The 14,770-nt window shown below is 40.4% G+C and overlaps 1 protein-coding gene across 1 annotated transcript; it reads left to right on the plus strand.

Annotated features, from left to right (window-relative positions):
• The first annotated feature begins 4,881 nt into the window (after positions 1–4,881).
• LOC124125512 (docking protein 2-like) lies at positions 4,882–9,041 on the plus strand. Its single transcript, XM_046488836.2, has 2 exons — positions 4,882–5,657; positions 8,037–9,041. The coding sequence occupies exons 1-2, from the start codon at positions 5,342–5,344 to the stop codon at positions 8,180–8,182; spliced, it is 462 nt and encodes a 153-aa protein (XP_046344792.1). The 5' UTR covers positions 4,882–5,341; the 3' UTR covers positions 8,183–9,041.
• The last annotated feature ends 5,729 nt before the right edge of the window (positions 9,042–14,770 follow it).

A 14,770-nucleotide genomic window follows, 5' to 3' on the forward strand; every position in this document is an offset into this window, starting at 1 on the left:
ATGCCGGAGTCGTGGTCAGTGTAGTGGGGATATTGTTATTACAGTGCAGTGTCTGTTATGCTACAGTCAGTGTGTACATGCCGGAGTCGTGACCAGTGTAGTGGGGATATTGTTATTACAGTGCAGTGTCTGCTATTCTACAGTCAGTGTGTACATGCCGGAGTCGTGACCAGTGTAGTGGGGATATTGTTATTACAGTGCAGTGTCTGTTATGCTACAGTCAGTGTGTACATGCCGGAGTCGTGACCAGTGTAGTGGGGATATTGTGATTACAGTGCAGTGTCTGTTATTCTACAGTGCAGTGCGTGCAGTGTCCACGGGTTTGTGAGAATATCAGTTTTATTCAGCAAGGCCTGAAGAAGACACTCCTGAAACAATTTAAAATCACAATATATCACTTGTTTCAGAATCAATGCATAATAACACATTAAATGTAAAGTATCGATCTTCTTCTTAATATATCATAACACCATTACAGCAGATACACAAATATATTTCTGCCTCGATATCTAATCAGTGCAGATGTACCTTTATATACAAAGACAATATAATTACAAGTTATTAAACGCATAACTGAGGAAATCATTAAATCATCAGACAATCATATCACGCATAATGGATGCACGACATGAACATATTATATAGATAAACTATATACAAAACATACCCTGTGTGTGACACGAGAGTGTAACATGCCTTCTGCCAGTCTTCGTCTCATTCGACAGTCACATGACCCCAAATACAGCTACAATATTAATTATAATATTGTAAATGACATATAAATAATTGAGACATATACATGCATCACTGAAATCCAACTTCAGTCATTCATACCACTATCAATAAATACATGCATACATCTAGAGAGATATGTACAATGTCTAGAAATACACAAGATTTACTAAAAATAGCAAATATGCATCAAATACCAAAATACCAAATTACCAATGCATTGAAATATAAAATATATGCATAGATAAGTAATACTCATTAATCAGACCCTAATCTCATCACACTCACCTCATTCACTCAGCCTGTCGTTTGTTGATGTTTACAAGTTATTTAAAACCTATTTTATTACTTATGTACTTCATTTAAATTTATGATAAAAAAGCATAATGTTTAGATTGATAAAAGCATAATGTTTAGTAATGATGATGACTAACCTTGATCACTTGATCTTTAATCCATTGTGAATTGGTGTGAAGTGCAGGTGTGTGTGCAGCATAAGATTATCAATGGCAGGTGAGAGAGGGATTTGAATTGAAAGGTATACTAATTGGCTAACAACATGAAAACCTAATGATTGAACAAACAATAGAACAAAACACCATTGGAAGTAAAGTAGCAGTAACTATATACCTACTGCCACATGTTCACCCTAACATCTACAGATTCATTGAAGTCATCCAGAAAGTTGAGTTGAGTGAAAGGACTAAGGTGATGCACCTGAACTTTGGTGCGGCACCACGCTGCCGCAAGAGAATCTACAGAGAGACAGAGAACCGCCAGAGAGGATTTAGATGCTTGTGGACACTTGCTTCGTCTGGGATAAATAAACTGTAAAAGTTATAAATGTAAAGTGAACATTACTAAAAACTGTCACAAAGTTTTGTTACAAACTGTATAACATTTATCAAATGTAAAGTGTCATTAAATGTTAAGAATAATATTAAAGTATCTATTTAAAGCTGCTTTGCTTTGTTTGTCAGATCTTATCTGGACTATTCCATTTTAAAGTCTGAGGTAACAAGCATAAGGATTAGTGTGCACTCAACCGTTTAAAGTGTTGTTATAAGATGTCTAACTATTGGGACGTCTAACTAATGGGAGGACACCTTTGTCCCAGTAGAAGCTTATCAGTAGCAAATACTGATAAGGACACAACTAATGATAGATATATAGGAAACCAGGAAATGACACAACCCTCTGTTGAATCAAACAAGCTAAAATATAAAAGACATGATACCTTATCTACACTAAAAATACTTACATATTTACAAGCTGCAGAATTAACACCTACTACATCAATGATTGACAATTTGTAAAAACTATGTGATATGTTGGGTGAGTGAGTGAGTTTTGTTTTAACGTTGTTTTGAATGGTATTTCAGTTACATTACGGCATGTCAGCTTAATGTGTGAGGAAGTCCGAAGTGGTGTAGCTCTTAGACGTTTATTACTTCAGGGAAACCCGTGAGCACGGGTATTGTGCTGACAAATCTGGAAACATAATCGGGGCATATTGGATATGAACCCACGATCATGGATTTCTGGCACGCATAAGCGAATTTCGGAGCTTAAGACGAATGGGTCACGAGTGACCCTTTGGAAAATGAAGTTTTACAGACTGTTGTGTTCAAAACAAACCTTTTACCTAAACAGAGACAGTTGATTGACGAAGTTTTATTGCTTGTTGTGAAAAACGAAAAAGTCACACCTCAAACGTTCTTTTCCATAAAAAATGACTTACATATATATCTAAACCGGAATGGACATTTCACTCCATCAAAAAAGTATGGCAAAAGTTGAATATGAAACCTTAAATTTGTTAAATAAATATATTAAAATCAAAACAATTCCAAGACATATAAATTGGTATGGTTTGAATCTTTGAACCGAAGGCGTGGGCAGCTGTGAGTAAGACCGTCCATAATAATCTCTGGCTTAAAACAACCATCACCCATAACCAGTGTTTAGAATCTACACCATGACAGTTGATATAAAGTGAGAGAGTTGGGTCTCAGCTTGACGTGGGAAGAAAGCCCGAAGTTATGCAGGCTTAGGACGTGTACCACTGTGGTTAAACCTGAGAGCACGTGTTGCTGACACACCTGGAGACACACCTGGAGACACACCTGGAGACACAGTCATGGAGAACCGGGATAAATACAAAGGATAAGTGAGTGAATAAAATGTTATCATAATGTACACTTAGACATTAATCATGATGTTGCACACAAAAATACACACAAAATGTACGCACTCCTTGACTTAACTCTTCGGCGATGCGGTCGGTCGGGTAGCCTAGTGGTTAAAGCGTTCGCTCATTATGTCGAAGACCCGGGTTCGATTCCCCACATGGGAATAATGTTTGAAACCCATTTCTGGTGTCCCCCGCCGTGATTTTGCTGGACTATTGCTACAGGCGGCGTAAAACCATACTCACTCAACCACTTCGGCAATTCAGTAGGATGGTTACCTGTGTATCACCGTCCATACCTCCAACTATGTCAAGGCGACTGTGACGGGAATTTAACGGCTGAATAACACTAAACGTTACAAAACATGTTCGTTCATTGCAAATAAAAGCGAAAAAAACCTTTCCACATTCATAAGAAATCTCTTCCTGTTCCCTCTTGTCATACGGTTTCGTTGAGAGTGGTTTATCACTTTGAATTGTTATCCCTAGATCTAAAATGATTTGTTTGTTTGTTTGTTGTTTAACGCCGCATTCAGCAATATTCCAAACAGATGAGGCGGTTCACTGGTCTCCTTTATTTCTACTTCAGGTGAGTGAATCAGTGGAAGGGAATATATCAGGTCATCTATATACCCGAAGCATAACTTCTTGGCCAAATTACCTTCTTTTGGCCAATCCGATCAGAAATTATATGCATACATCGTACTTCTGTGTCTAAGACATCTGCCTTGTTGTATAAATAAACGACAAAACCCCTTCCATATGCAATAGATTGTACGATTCCGACTACATCATGAGCGTGCGTTTATGAATCACTATCAAATAGTGATGATATCAGGAGTTCTCGAAAAGGTGGGCGTGTCCTGAAATGTCCGCCACATGTCAACCATAAAACGTGTTGAAAGCTTCACTGAGGCCTTGAATGTTGTAACCTTGATCAAACAACTTCCGAGCAAGAGCATCATATGCTCGATTGTATCTCAAAAGTTGTGAAATGTAAACACCAAAGGCTGTAGCCTTGTCAAGTTCCGCCTTGACGATGAATACCAGATAAGTAGATAATACAGCAAGACGTTGTCAGTAGAACAGATGTAGACGAGAATAGGATAACGTGAATACACATAAAGGTATGATGGCATTGTTCAGTATGTATCTGGTTGTTCATCATCGTTAACTTGAAGCTGTAATACACACACACTTCACAACTCTCCTTACAAAAAGAAGGGATGATATAAATCCTGCCGGGGTCCATGCAGGAAGCAAAGGCACTGTAAGTCCCCATGTTCCTAGTATGGTGATCTCGCTTTAGTAACTGACGGGATGCCCAGTCGTCTAAGGCCCCGCGATTCACTGTGCAGAGTTGCGTCCCTTGGGCACACCAGGCACCTATGTTTGTGGGTTCGCATCCCGGTTCGCCCCGATTATGTTTCTAGGTTTGTCAGCACCATATCCGTGCTCGTGGGCTTCACCGAAGTGGTAAACGTCTGAGACCTGCATCACTTTGGGCTGCCCTCCCAAAATAAGCTGACACGCCGTGATATAACTGGAATACAGTAAACGTTTATAACGAACTCAAAGGGACTTCTAATTTTAGTTCGTTATAACCGTAGTTCGTTATATGCACATATACAGCATAACTACAGCAATTCGTCGGGACAAAAGAGGAAACTTCGTTATATCCGTCAGTTCGTTATAAGCGTATTCGTTATAACCGTAGTTTACTGTACTGTTAAAAGCGGCGTGAAACCCAACTCACTCGCTCCTTGTATTGTATTATCCCAAACCGAACCGCCCAATCCCTTACAAAAAACACCAACGTGTGATATATTTCATGAAAGTGAAGCTTTGTTTCTTTAACATACATGTACACGGGCGACTGTCGTACTTGTACAGCATGCCCCACATACGTTACTATTTGTATTGATCGTGTTGTCAGGTAGTCGTTTTATGTTTGCATGAACGTTTGTAAAGCACATATGATACCCTTCATAGCGTGTAGTTTACAACAAACGACGTAAGAGACGTGAACAGTAGATAATGACTCACCGTGTTGGGTATTGGTAAACCTGCTAAACAAGTTTGAATAAGGCTTTGTAATTCGATCCCGTCGAGCAAACGAGCAACACAGTGTAATGTTTATTCCTGACAAGGAAGTAATGCACCCTGCAAGTTTCTATCGGATCACTGCATTGCCATATCGAATTTTGAGGACCCGTTAACGGACAAACTCCATCTGTACATCCATGGTGTTTGGGGAGTGTGACAATATTGGTGTATTTGTGATTGTACATATTTCCAACATGTATCAAACTGTCAACGCCACACTCTGGGATGTGAACATGCGTTAACAAGCTCAACCAATGACAGTGTTAATGCACATTCTCGCCGAGTGACGCCCGCATTGTATATACACAGACTATGGAGAATCAGTCGTTGTTCAGAGTCAACATCAAAGGGGACGAGAAGACGCACAAGCGCTGTCATCTCAAAGGGGTGTATAACATTGCTGTGAAGGACACAAGCTTGTGTCTGTGTGATGTCAAATCCAACCGGGTCATCTATGAGTGGCCATACATACACATCCGGAACTATGGAAAGTCTCGCACCCACTTCACTTTTGAAGCTGGGCGGAAATCGTTGTCTGGAGAAGGTGTTTTTAATATGGAGACGGCCGAAGGTTCTTCAATCGTGAATATGATGATGGAGAAAACTCAGCGGATAAAAGCTGCCAGAGGTAGGAAGGGTGTTTTTTGTGGAAACAGTGAAAATGGAATGTTATCATTATGTTCGCGCATGTGAGCGAGATAGTGCATATGGCGTAAATCATATACTACACTGAAAGGCAAAAGAAACGTCATGTGGATGTATCATATAAACATGTTTATTTTCAAATGCTTATATATGTAAGTAAAGACATGGGAGAAAGTCAGTGTTTGACCCACATGAAATTAACAGTCTGGGGAATGTTTTAGCGAATTGTGAATTTGGGGAGGCACCACAAGACATCACAGGGGGTTCAAAATCAGTACCTGGTGTGGCCACCACGGGTGTTGACTACAGCCACACATCATTTTTACATGGGGTGAGTGAGTGAGTATGGTTTTACGCCGCTTTTAGCAATATTCCAGCAATATAAAGGCGGGGGACACCAGAAATGGGCTTCACACATTGTACCCATGTCGGGAATCGAACCCGGGTCTTCGGCGTGACGAGCGAACGCTTTAACCACTAGGCTACCCGACCGCCCCACCTTTACATTGAGTGGACTAGACTGTTGATGAAGGCCATTGGGATATGTGCCCATATCCTCAGGAACGCTACACGCAGCTCTACTGCAGTTGTCGGCCTTGGGCGTTGAGTCGGCGTTGGATCTCATCCCACAAGTGTTCAATGGGATTCAAATCCGGGCTGAGGACAGGCCAAGGCATGATTTGGATGTTGTGCTGCTGGAGGATGTCCCTGGTGACTCTGGCAGTGTGGGGACGGGCGTTGTCTTGCTGAAAGGTGTGGTTTTGATGACGGGCAAAAAAGGCACGATATGGGGTCTGAGGACTTGGCCAATGCAGCGGAGAGCTGTGATGCCATTACCCCTGCCTGGACCAATATTCTGAAAAAAACACAGGTCCCACTCTCTGGTTCAGTCCGATTCCACCCCAAACCATGATGCTTGGGCCGCCCCACGGGTCTCGTTCCATAACACAAGCATCAGCATAACGTTCGCCCCTCCTTCGCCAGACCCTGACTCTGCCATCCACCGTTGAAACACAGTAGCGACTTTCATCAGTGAAGATGATTCTTCTCCATTGCTGTTGACGCCAATTTTGATTCTCTCTGGCCCATTGCAGTCGGTGACGATCTCTCAGGATGGGTACACGAGCAGGGCGGTGGCACGAGATGTTGTTGGCAGTTAGGCGACGTCGGACTGTACGATCACTGATGGCACGCTGGTGGTTGCAAATGGTTTGCCGAGCTGTTTCAGTGGCCATTCGGAATCGGTTCTGCGGATGTTGGCGTATCATAAACCGATATTGTCTGGGAGTAGTGACTCTAGGACGACCACTACACGGTCGGTCGTCGGTGGTGTTGTGGCGATGTTGCAAACGATATATCGTTCTGACGTTGACATTGAATGCATTTGCAACGACCTGTGAACTCTGGCCTCCGTGCAGCCTTCCGCTTGTTGTCTCTCATTTCCTGATAATCTTGGCATGGCTGATGAATCGAAATAACGAAAGCCAGCTTAACAGTTTTGGGTATCTTTTATACCCAAACCATCCACGATATGCACGTGCATCATGTTTTTTACAAGACTTGTCCGCAACTGAGTCCCATTGCACTTTTGTAGGCTGCGTTTGGGCAAAGCACTCCATTTAAATGGACTTTAAGGCAACAAGAAGAAGCAGTAGAACGTTAAATGAGTTTACTGACCACAGAACATGTAACTGCCAGTGTCTGTTAAGTTTTATCGACATTTTCAGAAGTGACGTTTCTATTGCCTTTCAGTGTAGTATCAGGTTTGTTAGTGTTTACTAATAAAAAGAAACGGATGTTGCGTTTCAACAGACATTGATAACAATGAAGTTGCAACTGATCTAATTTGTTATAATACTTCGAGCTTTCCCACATAAACAGACATGCATGTAAAACGTACATGTGAGCTAAGTTATCAGCACATAAGTGTATAAGTCAGCTGCATAGAGGATGTATGAACTAATGACAAAATGATAAGGATGAGTCACTATGTTTTCAATAGTAACGACTTTCCGGTGCGTGCTGTTAAACCGTTATCAGACCCGTGAAGATCCGGGGTAGAATAGCTCTTCAGCAACACATACTTGCTGAAAAGGCGGCTATGCTTGTAAAAGGCGACTAACGGGATCGGGTGGTCAGGCTCGCTGACTTGGTTGTTGCATGTCATCGTATCCAAATTGCGTGGATCGATGCTCATGATGTCAATCACTGGATTGTCTCGTCCAGGCCCGATTATTTACAGACCGCCATCATATAGCTGGAATATTGCTGAGTGCGGCGTTAAGCAGCAAACAAACTGTGTAAGCTAGTTAATCATCCTGATGACATACCATATTTCAACTCACTGTCTACTGTTCTACAGGATGTAAACAAGGGCCTGCAAATGGCATAAATAAAGGGGACACAGAAGCGATAACTCAGACATCTGAAGAGGGTGGTGTCCACTTGTACGTAAACACAGACACTACCAGACACGAGAACGAGGGATTGTACGACTGCATAGATTAGCCTTCTGTCCGGTTGGAGGGAGCAGGTGAAGGAAGACCAGGGTGGACAGTGGATGATGGAGCGTGTGTTTGAACAGTTGCTTCATCTTGAACATGTCATTGTGTTTAGTCATAGATAGGTGAAATGAAATGGGGTTTAACATCGCGTCAAAGATTATTGCAGTTATATAGCGACGTACATGCAAGTGTGTGTGTGGCTGCTTGTACAGGTCCGGACTAATATCGATTTTATAGTGCTAGCCCACTAACATACCATGCTTAACATGAATATCCCAGTCAGACACAGTATACTGACTCCGAGCCGACCAGTCCTTGTTTTAGCTCTTTAATGCCGAGCACGAGACAGAGGAACAACACGTACCATCTCACTAAGCTTCTTTTGGCATGACGCGGCCGGGGATCGAACCCCGGACCTTCCGCTCTCCGAGTGAGTGAGTCAGTTTTTTACATTATTCCAGTTATATCGGAGCGTGACAGCTTATTGTGTGGAGGAAAGCCCGAAGTGATGCAGGTCTCAGACGTTTACCGCTTCGGTGAAACCCACGAGCACGGGTATGGTGCTGACAAACCTAGAAACATAATCGGGGCGAACCAGGATTCAAACCCACAATCATAGGTCCCTCATGCCTAAGGGACGCAGCTCTGCACAGCGAATCGCGACGCCTTAGGCGACGGGTTGTCATTTGACGTTAACAAATTACACAAGGTTTTATGATTAAACAACATGATTTTATTTAAAGGCAAATTTGACAAACAGAGAAAGGGAACCGAAGTAAAATATTTCCCTTGAACATGATAAATATATCAATCATCACTATTTCAATAACATTGATGAAAGGCAATAAAATGTTGTGTTGTTATTTTGTGGTTCTTTCAACAGCTATTTTTAACGAAGTACTACTTTCTTATTCTCAAGAGCGTGTGGATCGTTTCAGTCTTTAATGTCTGGAAGCAGCCAAATGTCACACTTTTGCTGGACTGTTGTCAAGCCTTGGTTAACATTTGTGACATCAATATCATACGTATTATTGAATACTCCAAATTGTATTTACTAATGTCCAAATAAATCAAGATCCTATGAAAATACATGTCTTGAATTTGGATCGGTTGATAGTCACTGCATACCCAAATATGTGAGACTTTTGCCCGATATTTAAACTTTCAGCTGAGAAAGAATATATCACATAAACAATGTACATGTTATAATTGTGAAGACCTTGTTTCAACCAAGACAATACTGCATGTCTAGGCAGGGATATTCAGAGTGACAAAAATATGGATCAGGTAATTAACATGACCAGAAGGTTCAAGTGAACAGTTGGGATGGTACACTCCCTGAACCATGAATGTTGGTAAACTTTGGTTCATACACTATTAGAATAAGGAAGTAACATCTCCATATTGTTTGGGTAGTTCACAAACCGTTTAAGAACTGATTTTACTTCGTGCCTTCTTATCAGTGGATTTGTCAATACATATATACTGTTATGAAACTGGAGTTTACAGATTGTTTAGATAACATCAACAAATCTCAGACACATAAAAATTCTATCTCTCATAAAACGTTAACAACAAGCAGTTGTTAACCACAATCTCCAAAATCTCGGCTTTTTGCAGAGAATTCTATAGGATCTGGAAAGGGGTTTGTCGCTTTAATTATTCTGTAATAACAGTTCCAACCACTGAATTTACAATGGAGACAGGTTAACTGTTTAAATCAATTCTCGCACATAAAGTCATGCTCAATACAGTTAATCAATAAACCAGAGGCTCCAGCTTGATACAAAAGTTATATGCACTTCAAGTTTGTTTACCTTGAGCCCCAGTTACGGCAACCACGTGCTATTATGTGTATATAACATTGGTGTAATCTCTCACATACACGCCATACCAACACAGGGAGTTGGTGCAACAGTACTTTATAAATTACCAATGTGTGACTTCATGGCCCCACACATGTAAACCAAATATGACACCCCCAGGCGGCATTCAGTGTAACAAAACTATAGACATCATGTATGCTACTCATTGAAAGTGGGGCATGGTGACCTCCTACTGATTAGAACTGTCATCACTTGGTATACATACACAGTCACGTCATATGACAATAAGCTGCATATTCCGTACGTCATTCAAGTTTGAATAAAATTCAGATTCGTCAAATTCCTCTACATTCAAGTAAAATGTGTCTAGTCAACATCAATAATATGTTTTTACAGTATTTTTATTTTGCGAAGAAATTAGTTTTTTTTCCCTCTACGTATCCATGGTTCTATCCACAAGGATATCCCTGACTACTGCTGTCAGCCATTAATGCATCCATTTATGGAGGATACATCCATGGATGTAGGAATCTTGAAACACAGTGTATACTTGTCAGAAATATAGTGTAGCTATGCGGGCATAGCTGGACACACACCCCTGCCCAAACACTGGAGTCTAATGGCATAGGAACTATTTGAAAATTAACCGGTGGCTAGGAAGTTCCGTGCAGGTGTTAACTATCAATAAGACATTATCAACTTGCAAGGAACAATATTTTTATCAAACCCATATCTATCTTGCCACAAATCGACGTATTAAAGATTAAGGACTGACAGGTTTGACTTCACCACACGCCCTTTGATTCTGACAAAAATTGTGACAAATTTCTTTTCATAATAATAAAGCATCCCATCTGCTTTGCAAATGTTACCCATATCACATTCTTCAATTGTTTCACTCTGTTGCTCTTCATGAATTCTGGAGGTGATGCGACTTTGTATACATCATAATAAAAAATAATAACGTTGAAAGCAAGCGCACGTTGAGATGGGGACATGTCAGATGGAGAGGATCCAGAACTGCACGCTCCACTTCCAGTACGTGATGCATAGACGTGAAATGTCGACCAGACATAAGGATCCAAACATAGACGTGGAGCGCCATCTTTGGCACGGCACGCCCGGTGGTTCTACAACCATTATGAACATTCATGGTTTCAGTCGAAGATATGGAGCAGGTATTTATCATGATCAGAAGGTTCAAGTGAGCTTTTGGGATGGCACATTCCCTGAAAGGTGATTTTTGGTAAACTATGGTTCCTACACTATTAGCATAAAGGAGTTACATCCTACATCTTGTATGGGTAGTTCACAATCCGCTTAAAAACTTATTTTACATTGTACATTCTTACCAGTGGATTTGTCAATACAGAAATACTGTTTAGAAACTGGATTTTACAGATATTTTATAATAACACCAACAAATCTCAGACACATAAAAATCTTAAGTCTCATGAACCGTTAAGAACAATCAGTTCCCGAGCATATTCGCACAATAACACATAAGATGACATGTATTTTTGAAAGGGATACATTAATCTGCGTATTTATTTTATGCATAATTTTCAGTAAACTACGCTTATAACGAACACGCTTATACCGAACTGACGGATGTAACGAACTGTTTTTTGGTCCCGTCCGTTTGCTTTATATATGTGTTTGTAAAGAACTACGATTAATACCAATAAAAATCAGTTGTACTGTGAGTTCGTTATAACCGACATTATACTGAGTTTTCTATTCTGTATATATTTTAAGTTTATGTTATGGATATTTCATCATGTAACATTATATATTTCAGTAATGTACTATGGCTAGGGCCCCTATTTCACCGTCAGTTCCAGTTACTTTGCAGGCGATCGTTTCTCCCGTCCAAATGACAACGGTCATAAGCAAATGTATTATGCAGACGTGCTCACTGGACATTACACAGAGGGAGAACCAGAAATGAAAGTACTAGAGACCCCGCCAACCCCAGCATCCTGTCCGACAGTCTCGTTGACAACATCAACAACACCAACATGTACGTTGTGATCAATGACGTCCAGATGTATCACTTTCAAAAAGAAGTAGAACTGAGAAAGACGTGTATGATGTTACAGGCTTGCTCATTACACCAAGGCTAAGCCAGAGCACAACTTTACAAAACAATTTTGATTATTAGACTAAGTGTTAAACATCTAAACAGCCATTCCAAGTGCAACCATTGGTGAAAGTCCGTTTCCATATTTCATGAAGATTTGAAGACCGCCTCCGTGGTCTTGTGGTAGAGCCTCCGCCCGGAGAGCGGAAGGTCCAGGGTTCGATCCCGGGCCGCGTCATACAAAAAGACGTTAAAAGATTGTACTTGTTGTTACCCTGTCTGGCGCTCGGCATTAAGGGGCTAAAACAAGGACTGGTCGGCTCGGAGTCAGTATACTGTGTCTGAGTGGGGTATTCATGTTAAACTGCGGCATGGTATCTCAGTGAGCTAGCACTATAAATCGGCATCAGCCCGGACTAGTACAAGCAGCCACACACACACATACACGTGCTTGCACGTCGCTATATAAGTGCAATAATCTTTGACGCGACGTTAACCCCAATTTCACCTCACCTCACCTCATGAAGATTTGAAGACTGCTCTATTCATATAGGGTACAGAAGACATGATGGGATTTCACAAAGTCTTGGGTATTGGCATCAAACGTCTGATATGTACATTGTATCAAAGCACAGAGTGCGGATAACACAATCCTAGTACTCCAGTTGTTGTAGAGGCATTATCCTACTATAAACATTTTGCTGAATATTTTGATAAAAACCCACTTTCTCGTCTGGGAAGTATATTTTAAAATGAGTCACAGGCAGGATAAAGATATCGATATTGCACTTCAGATAATACATTAATTTTGCAGGTGTTTTACAAAGTTTTACATTACATGTCATTGGTCTTTATTATTTTGAATATTGATGAACACCAGGGCGTCTGTTTGTAACGTTAAGGCGAGGTAATTGTCTGGTATATAACGAAAATTTCGGCTGAATATCTAGTGTTCATCAATATTCAAAATAATGAAGTCCAATGTCATATGTTATGAACAGATTTCACACTTAATGTCTTAAATCTAGATAATATATATTCACTGTTGGGTTAATTACATGTAAAAAGCGACAAAACCCTTTCCATAATAATAAGAAATGTGTACAAAGAGCAGAGTGTATTGTATGATATAATTAGCATGTGTTTATGAATCACTATCAAACACCAGGTGTTCGCGAATAGTGTTTTCATGCCCCACCGGTGGCTCCCGTCACAGACAATGCAAAGCCATGTCAATTGATCACTTGAAACATGAGAACATGATGGTACAGGTCCAAAATAGAGAATTGCATCAGACATAATTTTATCACTGATGCGTCAAATTTGGAAATGCCCTACCATAAAACAGTTGCTAGTCTTGGTGGGCTCAGAAATATGATCACACCCTAAAGAAAACCCTGGACAACATTTATTGTTTGCTTGCTATTACCGAATAGGTTTACGGAAAAATATGTTTCATGCATGAAATCAAGTTAAGTTTATTTTATTTCTCATACTGTTATTTGTTCTATATATCCCTAAACATGTACTAGTATATATGCTTCAAAAAGACAACAATGGACATAGTGGATTTTTATTATATGTATTATTAAACAAATATCATGCATTTTTGCTTGAAATATCGGAAATTGTCACAATGTCACATTGCAGTCTCAATGCTTTATGAATATGCTTTGCAATAAATATGTTAAAATGGACACATTACATTCATTATTCGTCAGACCGACTGATTAGTTTTTCCTATGGGTCTTTATTGTCATACCCCGTGAAGATCCGGGTTTGAATTGGAGTCTTCAGCAACCCATGCCTGCAGTAAGAGGCGAAAACGGGATCGGGTAGACATGCTCGCTAACTTGGTTGAAGCATGTCATCGTATCTCAACTGCGGAAGTCGATGCTCATGATGTTAATCACCAGACTCGAGTATTTACAGACCGCGGTCATGTTTTGGCTTTAAACAACAAAATATAGAAACAGAAAACTAAATTCCTCTGGTCACCTTGCTAAACAAGTTATGAGTACTTCCGATTTAATGACAACACTTCCGGTTGGGGGAAATACATGTCATATGCAGGATTAACCATGGACAAGATGGGTCAATGTGTCAAAATGTTTTCCCTTACCGAAAAGTGAGATACACATGATATGATATCCTTGAGATGTCCAAGTGCCGTATGGTTTCAAAAACACGGAACGGCGGTGGTCAAATTCAAACAAGCCCTTATTGCTTCTCCATGAACAGAGGACTGTCTACTGTATATACAGTACTGTGAAGTACACAAACTGTTAGTTCAGTCAACATGCTGTGACCACACATGGGCAACTTTCAACGCTACTGTAGAGTGAGTCTGGACCAGACGATCCACTGATTGTTTGTTTCTAACGCGGCACCCAGGAGAATTCAGCAATATGTTGTAAAAACAGATACTTATGGTGCTAGCTGAGTAGATGATTCAATATCAACATATTGTTTATATAAACCAGCATATGGATATTCATTATCCCTATCTATCTATCTATCTATCTATCTATCTATCTATCTATCTATCTATCTTTATGACAACCATTAGTGAAGTATGACAGTAGATGTTATGACCGCCAACGATCTTGAAAGACATGGTAAATTTCAGCGTTCACGCTTTTGAATCAGTAGTGCGTAATACCGCCACGAGTCTCCCAATGGT

Source organism: Haliotis rufescens, unplaced genomic scaffold (assembly GCF_023055435.1).
Source record: "Haliotis rufescens isolate VD_foot unplaced genomic scaffold, xgHalRufe1.0.p SCAF_96, whole genome shotgun sequence".
Classification (NCBI taxonomy): domain Eukaryota; kingdom Metazoa; phylum Mollusca; class Gastropoda; order Lepetellida; family Haliotidae; genus Haliotis; species Haliotis rufescens.